Source organism: Armigeres subalbatus, chromosome 1 (assembly GCF_024139115.2).
Source record: "Armigeres subalbatus isolate Guangzhou_Male chromosome 1, GZ_Asu_2, whole genome shotgun sequence".
Lineage (NCBI taxonomy): Eukaryota > Metazoa > Arthropoda > Insecta > Diptera > Culicidae > Armigeres > Armigeres subalbatus.
The window spans coordinates 256,037,437-256,056,775 of NC_085139.1; the positions used below are offsets into that span (position 1 = coordinate 256,037,437).

The following is a 19,339-nucleotide window of genomic DNA, read 5'->3' on the forward strand; positions in this document are numbered from 1 at the left end:
AAAAACTCTTAGAAATTTTCAGCAGTTTTTTTTTAATTTCCAAAAGAAATTATTCGGAATATGCCAAAATATTTCCGATGGAAATTCCTAAGATTTTCCAGTAGAAAATCAAAAAAAGTTCATAATGAATTTCCCGAGGAAATTCCGATGTTTTGCCTTTCTCGTACAACAAAGTTGTACCGAAAGGCTATCATTTCACTCCGAAAACGAACTTTTGATAAGAGTTCCGGAGACCCATAGTATTATATACTAATCGATTCAGCTCGTCGAGCTGAAAAAATGTCTGTCTGTCCGTGTGTGTGTATGTGTGTGTATACACACTTTATTTTTTTCACCGAGGCCGGTAATATAAATTGCCGAGAATCCAACAGCTGATATCTCGGTAAGAATCTCGGTGAAAGTTCAAACTACCGATTGGTCGTAAAATGTTCGTTGCCACCCAGCTGTCAAAATTTACCGTGCCGTTCGGTAGTGCATTGCCGAGTGGGTCGGTAAAGTGCTTTGCCGAGATTCAGTAAATATTTATTTTTATTATTTTTTTCAGATGAATCAAAACAAATAATAAAAGCATCAATTAATATAAAAGTAAAATGTATTTCGTGTTGTATTTTTCGCATATTGCTAAACAAAAATTAGAAACGGTGTTGGTAATATGAAGTTGCCCACCAAAAAGAATAGGATTTCTATTCTCAATATTTTTTTGTACAATATTGGAAACTTTTACTATTATGTACTAACCAAATACTACAAACCGTGTCCTGATGTAGTAATTTGTAATCCTGTAACGTTGAGGTCGGAAACAGTGGGTGTTGCTCGAATGGTTCTTTTCCCTGAATTGTTTCCCGATTTTTCCAATGATAATTCAGCCCGATTCTCGCGGGCAAAGCGGTTACCACCAATCTTGTTTTTTTTTGGTTTTAAATACAGCTGAAGCTAAAATTAATACGAAAATATTATTACTATCAATGTTGAAGTAATCATGCCCGGAGAGGAAATGGATTAATAATGAGATCAAATGCTTACCAAAAAATTTAAAGATGAAATTCCCATTATTCTTTGCTTCTTCACGTTTTTCAACAGAGCCAGAAACGCGAGAGGTTTCACGTATGACAGATGGGTTTACCGAAACTCAGTTGAATTACGAACTACCGATGACTACTGCAAATTTGACTGCCGAGTTTCAGTAACTTGAATAAACGTCATACTTATTAACGAGATATCAGTGAAAATCAACTTTTACGGTTATGTTCGTTAATTTATTTTACCGAGAAAAAAATTGTCGATTAAGTGTGTATGTGTGTGCACAAAATGCTATAAAAACATTAGCCAATTATTCACATAGTAACTCTTAATCGATTTTCTTGCAAGTTGCATCCGACAGAGACTAAAACGCTGTTGATCACTATTGAATTTCATACACTGCTAAAAATATCTATATAAGATATATGTGTCGCCGTTATAAATTTTTGCAATAGCTCCACCCTAATATAATCGACACCACACGTAAATTAAATAATTGCTAATTCGAGACCACACATAAAATTTATTTGGATATATATCTTATTAGTAGCTCGCGTGGAGAATGGTTATTTGCGCGCTGATATACATCATAAGTTAAATCTATGGGTTTTTGCCAATAAATATGTGTGGATTTTTGGTAGTGTAATAATTGCGAATCGCATAAAAAAGATAATATTAAAATAGTGATGAGACATAGTCACATAGAACAATAATGTGTTATGAAAAATGCCTTGCATCTATGAATATTTTTGAAGTTTATCCGTGGCTTGCTCCCATTAAGAGTTTCATCGTTCTATAAAGATGCAAGTGTCAAGCCAAGCTCGAACAAAAATCACTTTGTGTAGTGCTTCGATACCGTCCAGATCGCAACCGCGATCGTGCACCTCTCACACCCGCAAAACCAGCGTGGTTAGGATAAACCATCGGAAGAAAGATCGAGTGCACTAGCACGTCGAGAACGGTAGAAGCCGCTACAAAAGTACCACCCAGCACTAGCGTCTGTGAAGCCACCATCTTGCCTAGCACGAGCACGCACTATTCCGTAGGATCGCATCACCAGATCGCAAAATCATCCAAAACGCACGATCATCAAAGAAGGCTCTCGATGAGAGCCTTTTATGACGTGCTTTCAACAGCGTACACGTTTTCGTCGTACGATCCCGCATCGATCCCCAGTATCACCAACCCGCCGGCCACAATCTGTGTGCTTTCGGCTGTGGTGACGTCACCGTTGTGTCAGTGCTAGTGCTAGAGCAAGTCAGATGCAACAGTGTTGATGTATGTGTAAGATTGCATGTGAACTCCGACCGATAGATAAATTCGAGCTGTTGTCGAACATCATTGTGAGTGTCGGCACTCACCGAAAGTAAAAGTGTAAACAAGAGCTCATTTGAGACGAAGCCTCCATACGCCTACGGTCGCGAGTGTTAGTATGTGTAGTCAAACAGCTCGTTGTCGCACGACGGCAATTGTAAGAAGAAGGAAGTGAGTCGTCCTCTGGCCCGTCAGCCGACGGTATAGACTGTGCGTATTGCAACAGACAGCGCAGCAGCTGAAAGTTTATCGGTTCTTGAAGTGCCACTGTTTGCTGCTGGTGCATTGCACACGCGTGTGAAGAAGAAAGAGGCATAGTTTCCACCGCCGGCAGCGGTCATATGAGAGTGTGTGTGTAGTGAGACGTGGACAGCCGTCAACCGTGCACACCGAGGGTCAATTGATGACGGTCGATGCAGTTTTATGCCGACAGTGAATTGTCTGAATCAGCGGTCTGCAGCAGTGTGGCAGTCACACTCGTAATGTTCTGTGCTCGAAAGCGAGCGGTCGAAAATCGTCGTATCGACGGCGAATGATAAGCAGCAAAGGGGCCCCTACCTCATCGCGTCGTAGTCCAGCAAGTGCGGCATCAAAAGGCAGCGGTAGTGAGCGTAGGGTAGAATGGTAAGGTAGGCCTAGATATTAAGAACACCCATGTAAATCGCAATGAATACAATATGCTAAGAGTAAACACATTCCCCATAAATTCTTATTGGCTGCCCGAGTATCTTACTGACATTGAGTGCGCTTTAGCCGGGCAAGAAAGAAAAGGGAATAGAGCTCGTTCACCCAATGAGTAGAGCATGGCATTTTTTCTACATAGTTGCATTTATATGATCTTTTGAGTAAATTTGTTGAAGTTTTATGTCATTTATACGGCACGACGTCTGGGTAAAGGGAAAATCGTAATACGGCGCCATCTGTCGTCTACTAGTGTACATTTTCTATCATAACATTAGACGGTGTAACTGTTTTGCCTTTCTTGTACATCATCGAGGTGTAAGCGTAAAGGCTACATTTATTACCTTTTGCGCGAGAAAGGCGCTAGGTGGATTAATCTGGTTTTTACAAGTGGAAATAACGAAAAAATTGTACTTTTTTAGTACTTGTAAAGATTGTACTTTTGAAGCATTTCCAGTAGGAGTTCCTTAAAAAATTAAATCAAAATTTTAAAGATTTTCTGATGTGAAAATTCCTTAAACTTTCTAAATCATTTCCTGTGCATCTTTGCATGGTAAAGATTTAAAGCAATGTTTAGCTGAACATACAAAGAAATCAAAGACATCCCGAAGAAGAATGAATTCCCGATGAAATTTCGAAATGACTTCTGGTTCAAATTCAAAAAACATGAACTTTGAGAATTCTGAAGATTTATTCTTTGAAAAAACAGGTTTTACCCCTTTTTTGAAATTCAAGATGGTTTACTGCCGTTTAAAATAATTTTAAAAATGTACATGTACCACTTTTACTGGCAACGCTTTTCGGTTTCTGTTGCATTTTGTTCTCATTAATAGTGGTGCATGTGCCTTTTGTTCTAACAAACTTGAAATTTGTCAAGAAACTTCGCATATTTCTCATTACTAACTTTAGGCACATCACTCATAGCACGTTGGTACAGTTGAGATGCAGAAAAATGCTAATTTGAATTTTATTTTCGAAGTTTTTGGAAATATGCGTCTCCTGTAAAATTCACTCAATGTAACATGTACCACTTTCGCTGGCACCGATTCAGTTATAAATTGAAAGCTTCTATATACCAGCCATTGCACGATTCAATATCTTGTGTAGCAAATACGATGGATACACTATACCTAGGGTGTCGAGAATGTTTCCCACCCGAAAACATGCTAGACAGGAACGAGAATCAAACTCTTCATCTCCGGATTGGCAATCCTACGCCTTTGCTCGCAAGGCTAACTGGAGACTGAACATTTTGAAGTGCACTCCTTAAAATGTTCGAAAAACTTCTTTTGGAAATGAAGAAGAATTTCTGGTGAAGATTCGGAAGAACTTGTCGAAGAAATTCATTAGAATGTTTTTCCACCGAAAATTATATGTATTTCCCCATTTTTTCGGAGTTTTAAGGAAATTTTTTAGGAAATTACACTGGACATGTATTGTTTTTTTTTTTTCATTATCAATTTGTAGCAAAATTTCCAAGCAAAATTTTTCAGAGAGAATTGTTAAAAAAAAAATTCTGAGTGCTAGCACTTTATCAGGCAGGATTGTATGAAGTAATGTCAAAGTTTTTATAGGGAATTTCTTTACTTGATTTTTACTGAATATCAACAAGAAATTCTTTTGAATTTTTCTTTTAAGGATTTTTCTTGGATTATTGTAAAAACATGAACATTTTTGAAAATTGTAGCTGCAGTCCGCTGATGCTGATGCATGCAAAAGTGTCGGCGGCGTGATGCCAAAAACCATCTGCGGCGGAATTTTTTAAATATATTTTTCCATTTTTCCTTTCCATATTTTGTTGTGGAAATTGAGACTGAGACCTGTTTTTTCGTTTATTTTTGTTATATCCATCTTAGGCTAAGATGGTCAAATAATGCAAATATGCATCGGCGTTGCGACCGACGCTGCGTTATCGATTTTTCACGATGCACACCTACGTCTTTTTAACGCTGAGTTGAAAAGATCGTGGGCATCGGCCCTTAGATGCGCTTTTCGTTTAATGATCAAATCATTAAATTTTAATGATTTGTATTTTTTACACCGCTATTGTTATTCACTAAAAGTTTTTCGTGTAAAAAAAAACACGTGGTTCGAGAGCAACCCCCCTCCCCCCATGTGGCTTATCGTGGTCATTTTTCAAACCCCCCTCCCCCTCCCCCCATATATGACCACGTGGTTTCTGGACGGCCCCTAAAACAATTGTCGGTTCATACTTCTAGAGGAAGATGTGGAGTGCTTTACGAAAGGGACTCGGTGCAAGTGCGACGTGTCAAGAGAGCACCTTCGTTGCTCAAATGGCAGAGAGCAGTGGATTAAAATGTACTGTCTTGAACTGTAAATCTGTTGATGGTCACGTGTTGCATGTATGACGGTCATGTAACACAAATTATTGTAGCATGACAGAAAAAAAAGTCATGAGCTACCGTGACATTTTCTATGCGACATAATATGTGTCACAAATGAAACGAATGGAATATATTTTGAAGGTGATGAATGCATCACCAATGGAGCTAAATATTTGAAAATAATACAGTTAATTATACGCTGAGCTCGCTTTTTGTGCTTTCTTTACGCGGATTTTGGGATTTATAAGTTTAATTTCCTATTTTCCGGGTATTGGCCACCCGAAATGAACAATAATTACAATATTATGAAAACTCGATTTGCATATACACAGCAAGTAAAAGATTTAAGAAAGATGAACGGTTTACGCTAATTTATACAAAGTGTTTTTTTCTTTCACGCGAGGAAAAAACCACTAGAAATCGATTTCGTTGAGCCGTTTCTTACGTTTATCTTAAAATTCACGTTCACGGATTATCGATATTGATTTAGTAGCTTTTTTCGACGTGCATCTTTTTCAAAGTAAATTAGGACCATTTGAAAAAAAATTCAAGAAATATGAGCATAACATGTTTCCTTGAAAGTGTTTATGCTGATATTTTTTCAAGAAGTATGCTGTTTGTGCTGACGACGTTCGTTCTCACATCAAAAAATCTAAGCTAACATCTAGCGTTGACTGTTTTAAAAATCCTTTTATGGAGTTTTTTGACTCTTCAATTTGGGGTAACTTTGATCATCAAACGATTCAATTATTTATCTATGTATAAAGCAAGCGTCGGTAAACGCCTTAAGGTAGGCAATTATAGTTGGAATACATCGATTGTTTGGACAAAGGCATCATCACCGCTAGTGGAATTAGGGGTAACTGGGGTAATATGCACCCCCGGGGCAAAACGACTTTTTGGCATATTCAGCGACGCAGGAATATTTTCATTAATGTTTACTACTGGATCGCTAGTTAGAGATCCGTACTACATGCGCTGTAGTAAATACTCTGGAAAAACTACTGAAAATGTATTCAAAAATGCAAATGGGTCGTTTTGCTCCGAGGGTGCTTATAAACCCAGTTTCCCCAACCTGGGTTTTAAACAAAAAATATCAAAATTTGAAATAAAAAATGTGGTTCAACCAAGAAAATAAGATTACTTATCACACAATTATAGGTACAAGCCTATTTTATTGTTATTATATTGGTTTTTAGTGCTTTTTTGAAATATATCTAGAAATATCATTTTTAGATTAGATCAAAAACAGGTTAAAAATAAATCTGGCTCAAAATAGTTGAAATATTAAATTATTTAAATGATTTTTAAGCCTGTAAAAACGTTCTTTTTTCAGATCAGCAATAGCTTATAAATATATAAGAAGTGTCTCATCGTTTGACGATTCATTGTTTTGAGAAATCTTACTCGGAATATAAAATGACGATACACTCAGTACGAAAGTGAATTCTCCGGGGTTTGAACCTCCTCCCCTATGAACAATTCGGGACTGATTTGCGATTTGGGCGTAACTTATTTCGTAAACAAACATTAGAATGCAAATTCCCGATAAAGCAAGCATTTCATGAGAAAACTATAGTAAGCATTCGACAGATTAAGCTTTCCTCTATCAGATAAGGGAATTAGTTTTGAATAAAAACGCTTGCATTCTACGGAATTCATGAAACAATGTTTGTTTACAAAATAAGTTACGCCCATATCGCAAATCGATCCCGAATTGTTTCGTTATAAATTGTGTTTTGCTCTTATCCCACTTGCCATAAGTTTTTACCTAATAAGTATGCGGCCCTAAAGCAGCCAAACGAAACAAATTGTTTATAAATTTACTTTTTCTATAAGTATCATACCTTTATGACTGCTCAGAACATTCATTTTGCACTACCATCATAATAGATAGCGATACATTCACAGGCGGCACGAATATTGTCACATGATACGAACGACTCGCGGGTAATACATTCATTGCCATGAATGGCATGTGTCTACAACACTATAATTGTCACAAGAGAATGTTGTGCAACATTCTGTCCGGTACAAACAATGTGACATGATAATAGCAGCAAAAATGTACTGTACGAATCACTGGCAGAGGGCATGGGACACCGCAGTCAAACGTCGTTGGACCCACAGGCTAATTCCGGATACGTCGAATTGGGTTAGTAGGAAGCATATGGTCAGGTCAACTTCCACCTATCACAGGTGTTGTCTGCCCGGAGTGTCCGGAATGTGTAGGTGAGGTAGAATTGGCAGAGCATCAAATTTGCAACCTCACGCGAAATGGTAGTCCGAAGCACTTTCTTCCCCCGCAAGAATGTCCACAATGCCTCGTTGTGGTATACATGCGATCAAAACTCTCTACGGTGTGCAAAACGTGGCGAAGCCGAACGCCGCGGCTTAACATTGTGCGGCTACAAGACGATATAGACTAGTCCAAGACTACGCGCAGCAGCTGAAAGTAGCAATCCCAAAGGAAGAGTAGCTAGGCGCAGCCTCTAGATGACTAGAGAGATATTCGATGCGTAATTGGTATCACCGAAGTCGCCCAGGCAATCGTAAGCATTTAAATAAGCCGTATGTGCGACTATGACGCTATCACAGAGCTAATATGCTTTATACTGGCTTTGTTGTAGTCTGTATATAGCTCAAAAGGCTAAATATAGTGCTAATGATTACCAGGGCGCTGCACTGTACGGTGCCACCGGATCAATGAGACGACTGGTATGACGGCGAATTTGAGCAGTGGAAGAGAAGAATGCAGCATGGGCTAGATTGCTGCAACCCCGCACGAGGTCGAACGAGGCACGATACAAAAGGGCGCGGATAAAACTCGATTTTTCGAAGCAAAAACCGCCAGCAGGAAGATCGAAGATCGGAACATCTGTACCGCGCTAATAATGCACGAAAGTTTCATGAGAAGCTGAACCGCTGCGAGGTTTCTAAGCCTGGTTACCATTTCTGCATTTGTATATGATGAGGCTAACATGATGATACTTATCTACATAAGGATAGAATATGTTCTTATAATGTTGGTCTTCAATAGTTGATTTTTTTTTTCTATAGAGAAGGAGGATATGCGGGACGACTCGACATATTACGCGCCACTCTATATTATACTGAATCTATGTCGACACATCCATATCGTAATCGAAGCGCGGTCAATCGAAATCAGGCACGGTCATAACGTGAGTTGGCATCCGAACAGGTAGGACGTGTTGCAGTAGAGACCCCCCAACAAGAAACTGACTCGAATTTGAAAGCTTTAGAAGTGCAGTCACTTGGAGGGTTGAACAAAAATGCAAGTTGTCAACATAATAGCATGAGCATCATTCAGAATCAGTGTAAGCAGATCCTCTTTGCGTAACTTTACTATCAGAAACTTTGGTCCAGAGATTTGAATATGTATATCGACATTCGCCTTCACGAAGCCGCGCTGCTGCCATCTGGTGGAGACGGACGTGTGCGTGAAATGACTGCATTTCGGCATAATGAAGATAGGAAGTATTTTTTTAAATGCTTCAAAAATGTGTTAAACAGTGATATAGGTACTGAAAACTTTTAAATACGTAGGGTTAGAATTTGGAAAACTACATGTTATACTAAGGACACACCTGTGGTACTTGTACCATGGTACAAGAGAACAAGATAATTATTCCAAGACTATCTTTAATAAAGACAATAATTGGTATGGTACTCATTTCAAGATTCTTGTACCATGGTACTTGTACCACCAGTGTGTCATTAGTATTAGGCTATTCATCAACCCACGTTTTTAAATCAAAATAGTTCAACTTTCGTGTTCTTCTTCTTCTTCTTATTGGCATTAGATCCCCACACTGGGACAGAGCCGCCTCGCAGCTTAGTGTTCATTAAGCACTTCCACAGTTATTAACTGCGAGGTTTCTAAGCCAAGTTACCATTTTGCATTCGTATATCATGAGGCTAATATGGGGGACACACTTGTGGTATTCATACTGATGTGTACCTTAAAATGATTTAAATGTACATTCCGTGTATTTTATGGTAACATAATTTATAGCGAACGGTAATGACCGATACCGTTCTAATAAATGGTCCGGCGACTGTCGGCCTCTTTCAACACGAACCACCAAGCGAGTAACATCTCCTTTTACAACAGCTCCGAAACCCTTCAAGTATTTATTATAATTTAATTAACCAATCGTTCCTCCGCGAGTATCTCCGTTCGGTTCCGTCTACCTCAGTCGCTCTTGCCGGTTATAATATTGGCGACGAGGAAAATCTACGAAAAGTGCGCGTGTGAGAAAAAAAAGTGCTGTTCCCCGGGCGATTGCCGGATAGGCAGTGTGCAGTTTTGCCTCCGGGGCGGAGAGCGATTTAAACAGCAGCGGTACAAAAAGTTTAGACTGGTTGCAGAGCAGGTGGTAGATATCGGAACATTTCCGACTGGGATTTTCCGGAGAAGCGGTATTGGTAAAGTATAAAGGGATTGAAAAAGCTAGTGAAAGCACGTTTTTGTGGTGTATGAGGTGTATGAGGTGTATGGTAGTGATTTCATTTTATTGAAACAAAACAAACGGGAACACGGAGAAGAAAGACTTTTGAAAAAGATTTGTTGTTTGGATAAAAGATTTATTTTTCTTTTTATTGTATTAGTCGGTAATAATTATGCTAAATTGAAAATACGCCTATTGTTTTATTATTTTAACAGAAGGTTGGAACAACAAAAGAAAAGTGAAAAGTTTTTTGAAACTATTTAGTTAGTGATTAATAAGTGTTTTTCTTCTTTATATTCCATACAGATAGCGGCGATTGCCGGCGGACAGGTTTTCCCCTTTGAAACTTAAGTCCGCGGAAGGGTATTTACCGGAGCACAATAAATTTTCGGGTTTGGTATTATTGGATTGTGGTAAGTTGTTTTGTGATATTGTTTCCGTGATATTGTTTCTTTTATTTGAAATTCATATTTAAATAGTGAGAAAAGTGATTTTTTTTATTTTGGTATACATTGTTCGTGAAAAAGTGCATTGTGTTGAGTAACAATTAGACAAAAGGCCGTTTATCGCATTAATGGCGGATACGCCTTAAATTGAGACGGTTTTGATGAATTTATTTGTTGATTTTTTTTCGATTTTTTTTTCTGATGATCAATGGAAGTATGTTGCTTTTGATAGATTGTGCGCAAATTATTTAAAACCAATTGAAATATTTAATTTAGGGTGCTTATATGGTACCATTTTAACAAATTATTTTGAAACATTTATCCGAATTATTTTGGGTTTATTATTTTATAAAATTTTAATTGTTGGTTGGTTTTAAAAGTTATAGAAATGATTTCGTACGTAGCACCAAATATCGATCCGTACCGTAAGGGACAATCTTTTGCATCATGGTTTAAGCGGTTAGGGTACCATTTTCGTATCAACAAAGTAGCAGATGCCGACAAGAAAGACCACTTGTTCCTTCTTGGAGCCTTAATCCAACGTTTCAAATTTGGTTCCCGAGTACAACAACCTGGTGAAACAGCCAGTGAATTTCTTTTTTCGCTTAAACTCCAAACTGAGTATTGTAATTTCAAGGGTGATAAACAGGATCGTATACTTGATCGAATTGTCATTGGCTTGTCGGATGACGCCTTGAGACAAAAGTTATTAGCGGAAGATGGGGACAAATTGAATCTCGCTCAAGTTGAGAAAATTATTTCTACATGGGAGTTAGCTGCTTCTAATGCAAAAATATTAACTCAAGACAATTCTTTTAAACAAATCGCTTCTATTGTTGGAAGACGTGGTAAACGCGTGGCAGATTCAAATCAAGGGTATTGTTCAGTGGGCCGAACAGGCTATAGACATTTTTCAGGTGATGACGAGCCCAACGCAAAACCCTACAATAGGTACAACGATCGAGTGAATCATCGTTCGCAGACAGGACGGGCCAGCCAAATGCGACTCCAGGAACAGCGAAAACAGTATGCAGTGGTTCACCCGGTGGAAAAGAAAAGCGATGAACAATTAGTAATCGACCGGCGAGTGTGTTACTATTGTGGAGTTCGAGGACATGTTCGCAGGAGGTGCCCGAAGCTGGAACAATTCAAGAGGATCAACAACATCAACATTGAAAAATCCTGCACGAATAATGACGATAATTTGTCGAGCATGATTAGTTGTTGGGAAGACAAGAGTGATGATTGGATCCAGGTGAATTACAGTGCATGCATGTTTCCTCCATCAACAAAAGTTGTCCATGTTTACTAGAACTGGATATTCAAGGTATCAATGTGCAGATGGAGATTGATAGTGGCTCAGACGTTTCCGTGGTTGGTAAGAAGCTATTTTTGGTTGAATTCAATGTTCCCCTGGAAAAAAGTTCCAATAGTTTGATAGTGGTAAACGGTTCTCGATTGAAAATTGCTGGAGAAGTTATAGTTTCGGTTATTTTTCGGAATATAAAGGCAAAATTAAAACTTCTGGTATTGGATAGTGATCATGATTTTGTTCCTTTATTTGGGAGAACCTGGTTGGATGTTTTCTTTCCCAACTGGCGTAATAGTTTTGATAAACAAGTAACTGGAAACAGAATAATTGAACATAAGAACAACGACTTAATGAATTATGTCAAGACTAAACTGTCTGATGTTTTCATTAAAGATTTTTTTACTCCTATTAAAGGTAATGAAGCCGAGTTGGTTTTAAAAATTGACACACCTATTTATAGGAAAGCTTTTGACGTTCCCGATGCATTAAGGGATAATAGTGCTGATATTTGTTTGCGATTCCCATTGGAGCAGTCAGTTGCTGATTTGAACAAAAAATTTAGTGCTTGTGATACTTCTGCTGTTATGGCAGAGCAACCAAAACAGTTGATTAATACGAAATGGATTCCTTCCACAAAACATTTTGGTAGAATACACCAAGGATTTTTCTACTACAAACATCACGTTCATTTATTGAACGTTGATGGCTTTTCAAATTGGATGGAAGTTGAATGGATGAAAAATAGAACGGAATGTAAAAAAATGATAAAACTACTGTTAGCATATTTGGCTAAATTTGGGTTTCCAGACAGAATGTCAAGTAGTGGTCCTCTATTAAGTCCTCATTTCTTTGAGAGGCAAGGAATATGGGGTTTAAACAATCCTCCGTATAATATTGCTATTAATGGCAAGGAGGAGAGAATAGTTGGAATGGTTAAATATGTAATGAGAATGATTTTGCTCGACCCAAAGTACTTATACGCAGAATTGGAGGATCTAATTGGACTATTTTTAATATATTTTAAAAATGGTATGACGATGGAAGGATTTATTTCTTCTCAGAAAGTTTTAGTATATACTTTTAAACTGTTAATCAATATGATTAATGTAAAGCAATACAACAATAACAGTAAAGTACCATTAATTAGCTGTGATTATCTCAATGATGAATTAATTACTAGATCTAATGATGATATTGGCAAAAAGCATAGAAAAGATCTTTTGGACAGCCTGATGGCTGATGATGCCTTATGGTACAGGAACAGTAACCCTCAGGATAAATGGTTGTATGCTAATTTTCGTAAACGTATTTGTAAAAATATTTTACAGACTACAGTTGGAGGCGGAATGACGGCCACGGTACTCCGAAGTCAAATGAAGGCCGTTGGCGATGCGCGCGTCCGGAGATGTCAATCGATGATGGTACATGTCGATCCCTATGTCGATGATCCCGATCCATTACCACAACGAAGAACGCGTGTCGATGATGAGTCAGCGAAAAGCCCTTCCGGGGATTCTCGGAGTGAGCATTGTGGAGGTTCCAGTCGCCGGTCAAGCCGCATCGAAAGAAGAATAAGTAAATCGAATTTGGCGCTCGATGGCCTGCCAAGGTATTCGAAAAGAAGAAATTATATCAGATGTGATCGAATAATTGTTTGGTAAATATTTGAAAGTTACGTTTCCTTCTCAAGTCTTCTAGACTATCGAAAGTCTTGAAAAAGGGAAGGATTGATGTGTACCTTAAAATGATTTAAATGTACATTCCGTGTATTTTATGGTAACATAATTTATAGCGAACGGTAATGACCGATACCGTTCTAATAAATGGTCCGGCGACTGTCGGCCTCTTTCAACACGAACCACCAAGCGAGTAACATCTCCTTTTACAACAGCTCCGAAACCCTTCAAGTATTTATTATAATTTAATTAACCAATCGTTCCTCCGCGAGTATCTCCGTTCGGTTCCGTCTACCTCAGTCGCTCTTGCCGGTTATAATAATACCATGGTACAAAAATCTTGAAATGAGTGCTATACCAATTATTGTCTTCATTAAAGATAGCCTTGAAATTATTTTCTTGTCGCCTTGTACTATGGTACGAATACCACTAGTGTGTGCCCCATATGACACGATGATACTTTTATGCCCAGGGAAGTCGAGACAATTTCCAATCCGAAAATTGCCTAGACCGGCACCGGGAATCGAACCCAGCCACCCTCAGCATGGTCTTGCTTTGTAGCCGCGCATCTTACCACACGGCTAAGGAGGGCCCCCGAAAGTGATGTAGTTATTATGAATTTGTCGTTCGTAGATTATTACGGTACGGTTCATCGTCTTGTTTGTCTCTCAATTGAGTCATCGTCTTTGAGAATTGTGCTACCGTTGTTTACCGTAAGTTTGATCCTCGATAGTTTCTTCGTATTTAGATTTGTTTGTAACTGAATTAATTGTTTGTTTAGAATCGTCCGCTAGTCTGAAGACAAAGAGCAGGAAAAGGTTTGTTAAGGAAGAAAACTAGATTGTATGTTTATTGTATTTTATTTTTTATGTTATTATTCAAGAAAATATATTTTTAGTTGAGTTCGTTCACCAACCCACTTGAGATCATTTTCTTGCACCCGGAGGGTGTAACATATGTAGATGACAGCCGTTTCAGGGGGCTGGAAAGAACCGAGAAAACCATTGACATAGGGAGAGATATCATCGAGATATAGAACATCGAGATGCAGAGATTACCCAAAGGTTTCCTCGTGCTCAGAACGTTCGTAAATTCTTGAAATGTTTTTGACGAGAGGTATCATTCTTGAAGATCTGAGGCTTAGCCCTACAAAAAAAAACATATGAATCCATCTAGCGGTGATGATGCCTTTCTCGATTCAATCATTTGGTTTCGCCACATACACACGGACTGACAGACATTTGTTCAGTTCGACGAGCTTTTGAACGTTTTTGAACGTTGGAGGTACATATTTTGGTAATATTTTGAAATTCAAATATGTTTTTTTTTAATTCCTTAGCTAAACATTTCAAATCAAGATTTCTCGAGATTCCTCCTGAAGTTTTTTTTTAATTGATACAGACGTACAGAATTACCTGAGCTGAGTTGAATCATCCATTGGAATCATCGTAGGTTTTCTTTTGAGGCGAATGAACCACGAATTGCATCAGCTGTTGGGAGAACCATCCATCGTTCACACCGCGAAAATCGGACGACTGCGATGGGCCGGGCACGTAGCCAGAATGTCGGACAGTAACCCGGTGAAAATGGTTCTCGACAACGATCCGACGGGCACAAGAAGGCGAGGTGCGCAGCGGGCAAGGTGGATCGATCAGGTGGAAGATGACTTGCGGACCCTCCGTAGACTGCGTGATTGGCGACGTGTAGCCATGGACCGAGCCGAATGGAGAAGACTCTTATATACCGCACAGGCCACTTCGGCCTTAGTCTGAATAAATAATAATAATAATAAAATAATAATAATAGGGTTTCTTTTATTCTCCTTTGTTAAAAATTGTTAATTGACGTTCGTCGCATAGAACAATGCTTGCTTGTGTAAACAATAAATTGCCAGTGATTTCAAGCATAATTATTCAAAACGACGTATGTAACAATTATGAGGATTCGAGAAATCCTTTGCAGAAAGTTGGCAAAACTTTTAAAAACTAAACCTTTTCTCCGCTGGCATGCATCAAAACATGACACTTAATAAGCGTGCTTCACGCCATAGCTCATTTAATTCAAATTTCCTGTGAAAAACGATAAAAATATACATACACCGGAATGCTGTACATACGTCGCTGTACATTGGTCGGTTTTCCATAGTGCACGATTGACGCAACTGCAGTTTTGTTTTGTTTTGCTTTTTTGGTTCATAAACATAGGTTGCTCTTAGTTCCCATATGTTAAAGCGACGTAAGGGGTCGTACACCAATTACGTAAGCACTTATGGGGGGAGGGGGTATCTTTCGTTTTCTTACGCTCCATATAAATAAAAAATGATTTATATGGGAAAAATCTTACATGGGGGAGGGGGGTTGAAAAACCCAGAAAAAATGCTTACGTAATTAGTGTACGGCCCCTAAGTAACAGTGAGACTTCAAAATAGAAAATTCTACATAGGGGGAAAGACGGCTTTGGCAGGTTTTGTTCTATTATTGGCAGGGGGGTTTTTGTCGACTAAATTTTATGAAATTTGGCCACAATATTCTTTGATATGCAAAGAATGTTCTGGCCAATTTAAGCCTAGTCAGTCATAAAAAACCCCCCTGCCAATAATAGAACAAAACCTGCCAAAGCCGTCATTCCCCCTACGTTGATTTGTAAAAAGATTAAATAAGGCATTTTATGAGACAGATCGAAACAGCTGATTTTCTCGCGTTTATCTACTTTGACAATTAGTGGGAGCCCGTTTGTTTGGTAATTTCGCGCTGAACATTCCAATGGGTCCTATCATCAATTCTGCCTGGTTTACTTTTTGTCTACCACTTTAGAACAAAGTTTTTCATATGATTCTTAAAACGTGTCGTTAGATTATTCATACCATTGCATTCTAAGCATGAAATGCTGAAGAAAACACAAATGAAAAGTAAAACGTTACAAACATTATTTTGTGTTCGGACCTAACGGAATGTTCACGCAGAATCATACCAAAACAAAACATTAGAAGTAAATATTGTCTATCCGGAATAAATTTATACCGCTTTTTATATCGATGTTGGATTTTTCTCCAGATACAGGCTACTTTCCCAACTTCGGAAGTAGTGCGCTGGATTCGCATAAAGATGCGCTAAACAACGCATCAATTAGTTTGACAAATAAAACTTCGGAAGAAAGTTCGGTTCGGAAGTCCCGACTTCCGAATTCTTACTTGGTGCTACGCCGACAATAATCGGGCCACCGCGAAACGTCTCATAAAATGCCTTATTAAAGAATTTTAAGATCTAAAATCAGTTAAATCGATTTTTTTTTCTTCTTTATTAAATAGGCTTTCAGCTCTTGGCTGGTTCACCTCTGCAAAGTTAAATCGATGCGTATTATATAAAGTCGCGTGTGATTGTCATGTTGTATTAAAACCTCGTTTTGTTTACTTTGGTTACATACGTCCTTATGAAAAATTAGGCTTGAATTGGTTTTAAACGTTTTCGGGAGCGAAACGATTTTTTGGCAAATGAGTGAAATGATGCGTATTGGCATGAAAAACTCACGCATGATGCAATTAACTCGCAAACGAGTTTGCTCGTGCGGGAGAGCTCGATGAGTGAGTTTTATGAATGATTTTACCAACACTGAACGGTTTATCGGAGCACCGTGGGCAGACATCTGCAAACCCTGGTTACAAAGAAAATATTTTGAATTGTTCCAAATACGACAGATTTTAGCAGGCCGATTATCGGGGAAACTGGAGAAGCATTGCTCAAGTACTTTATTTTAGTATGCTAATAAATCTATGGTTACGTGGCAAGCACTTTTTTTGTTGTGATAAATCACTATGCATTTATTAGAACAGTATTTTGTCTAGAGCATACTTTATTAATCATAATTGCTTTACTGTGTGTAGTATTCTAGAGCACAATATTATTATATATTATCGTTAAATCAATATTATGAATCCAGACCACATGAAAAGAGTATCATACTACGATGTCAAAAACAAAAAGTAGAAACCTCGCGAATTGTTCGAAAAGGCTAAACTCACCTGATTAAGGTCTCCTTTATCGCTCGGCTCCCGCCTACATCTACTTAAAAATATGCACGTCGATAAAATGATAAGCAAACGATAGATTTGTATGGGCCACCAGTCGCTCCTCCACACCTAAGAGTTCCGAATCCCCAGCGCCTGCTCCAGTTCGGCACGCTTCTGGTTGACCTTGGTGAAAAAGTAGCGGGAAACCGCTTCCTGCGTCCACGGTTGATAGTAAAACTCTGCCCGGCGTTCCTCCTCCGGATTGCCGACGATATCGGTCATCGTCTTGAGATCGCGCGTCTGGGAAACGATCCACTTGTGGATGAACGTCTGCGGATCCTTGGCGAAGCTCAGGAAGAATTCCCGGTTCGTCTTGAGTTGATTTATAGTTTCCACCGTGTCATGGATCTTGCTGTCCAACGTTTGAATCTCCTGCTGGGAGGCAGTGCTCAGCAGGAAATTGTTCATCTGATTTTTGAGGGTGTCGTCCACCTCGACATCAATGTCGTAACAAGCGGTTTGCTTGTTCTCCAGACCACCTTCCACGGTGATGACGTGATTGATAACAATCGGATCCGGAGGGTGCAACAGCGGGTTCAAGCGTTGCGGAATCTCCGCAAATTTCATGCGCTGACAACCGAAAATCTGTTCTAGATATTTATCGCACGTGATATATTCGCGCTCATGGGCGTCCTGTAGTTTGTGCGTCTTGATGTACTGCCACAAGGCGGAAATGATAACCGGGCGAGTTTGGGTGTGAACTCCCAGCAGTCGTGCCAGTCGCGGATCCAATTTGAACTGCAACGGCTGATAATCCAGCAGTAACAGAATCGTGCATCGGACATTGCGATCTCCAGGACGCTTGACCTGGAATCCGTCCGTCTCCTGAGTGGAATGTGTGCGGTGCCACTCGACCAGATGATTGTCCGGTCCATACAGTTCCTTATCCAGCTCAATGACCAACGATTTGAAGAAGCTGGAAAACTTACGCTTGATCTTGTTCGGGTCGGATTTGTTGTCCTCCAGCAGACGACCTTCCACACGAAGTTCCCACGACGCAACCGAACTTTCCGCGCCCTGATCACCACCCTCGGTTTCCTTACTCGGGTAGAACGTGTTCGAAATGAAGATTCGAAGCTTACGCTTCTGCTTCATAGGACGCTTCAAGGCTTCCTGAATATCCAGCCTTTTGCGCATAATGGTAGCGTCCAACTTACGTTCGAACGCCAACAGATCCATATAGGCTTGCGATTCCGGTACCAGGTCGCGTACCTTTTGAGGCAAAATTTTGTCTGCTAACTTCTTCTTCTTTTTCACTGGGAAGTCACTGAAAAAACAAATGAGTTGAGTAATCTTTTTAGGACGTCTACTTCCGTGAAAGTTCCTACCTCTTAGCCGGCGGTTGGCTCATCGTGCTGCGATTATCCGCCGGACGTTTACTCCCCCCGGAAGACCCACTCGGCATCGGTGACCCACGCATACTCCCCGATTGGAATCCCGGCTGCATCGGACGCTGATGCATTGCTGGCTGGCTTGGGGGCGGAGGCCCTCCAGGCATCTGGGGAGGCGGAGTATATCCACGGGGCTGAACAAAGTAAACCCAATGCTCGGTAACGTGAGAAAAAAAAATCTATTTGATTGGCAACTCACCGGAAAGTTGTTCCCTGGTCCGTACGGACGCATCCCGGGCGGTGGTTGATTTGGCTGTCCGGCCGGAGAAGGTGGATAGCGCTGTGGGCCGGGAGCTCCGGGTGGAGCACCACTGGGCCCCGCTGGAGGAAAGCGTTGCGACATTTTTTTTCGGCGCTTCCTGCTCCTGCTGGCAGTTAAATCACTCACTAGATCGATTAAATCTGAAAACACATAATATGGTAGATTGCGTTGACACACTTTATTGAAGGAAAACTGATCAGAAATTTACAAAATTTGCGAAAAACCAAGCAGCGACGACAAGTTTTTCTTCTCCGAGGATGCGATTTTGACAGCTCTGTTCGGCATTTTGTTTTCCACACGCACACATTGTAAGCACACACGTTACTTACGTTACCCATGATGTTGGTAACGTAG

At 39.6% G+C, this 19,339-nt stretch overlaps 2 protein-coding genes and 1 long non-coding RNA gene across 4 annotated transcripts; 2 read left to right on the forward strand and 1 right to left on the reverse strand.

Annotated features, from left to right (window-relative positions):
• Positions 1 to 9,370: 9,370 nt before the first annotated feature.
• On the forward strand, positions 9,371 to 13,448 carry LOC134213072 (uncharacterized). The gene is made up of 2 exons (XM_062691626.1): positions 9,371 to 9,809; positions 9,993 to 13,448. The coding sequence occupies exon 2, from the start codon at positions 10,667 to 10,669 to the stop codon at positions 11,588 to 11,590; it is 924 nt and encodes a 307-aa protein (XP_062547610.1). The 5' UTR covers positions 9,371 to 9,809; positions 9,993 to 10,666; the 3' UTR covers positions 11,591 to 13,448.
• A 454-nt stretch (positions 13,449 to 13,902) lies between these two features.
• LOC134213076 (uncharacterized) lies at positions 13,903 to 14,281 on the forward strand. Its single transcript, XR_009979398.1, has 3 exons — positions 13,903 to 13,979; positions 14,048 to 14,109; positions 14,165 to 14,281. It is a non-coding gene; the product is annotated as an uncharacterized LOC134213076 (long non-coding RNA).
• Positions 14,282 to 17,097: 2,816 nt separating this feature from the next.
• LOC134206872 (brahma-associated protein of 60 kDa) lies at positions 17,098 to 19,328 on the reverse strand. 2 transcript variants are annotated; one of them, XM_062682612.1, is made up of 4 exons: positions 19,194 to 19,328; positions 18,923 to 19,125; positions 18,661 to 18,857; positions 17,098 to 18,599 (listed from the first exon to the last, which is right to left on the reverse strand). In XM_062682612.1, the coding sequence occupies exons 1-4, from the start codon at positions 19,321 to 19,323 to the stop codon at positions 17,402 to 17,404; spliced, it is 1,728 nt and encodes a 575-aa protein (XP_062538596.1). In that variant the 5' UTR covers positions 19,324 to 19,328; the 3' UTR covers positions 17,098 to 17,401. The 2 variants fall into 2 exon arrangements, with proteins under 2 accessions (XP_062538596.1, XP_062538597.1); XM_062682613.1 differs by having other exon boundaries at positions 18,923 to 19,232.
• Between the last annotated feature and the right edge of the window lie 11 nt (positions 19,329 to 19,339).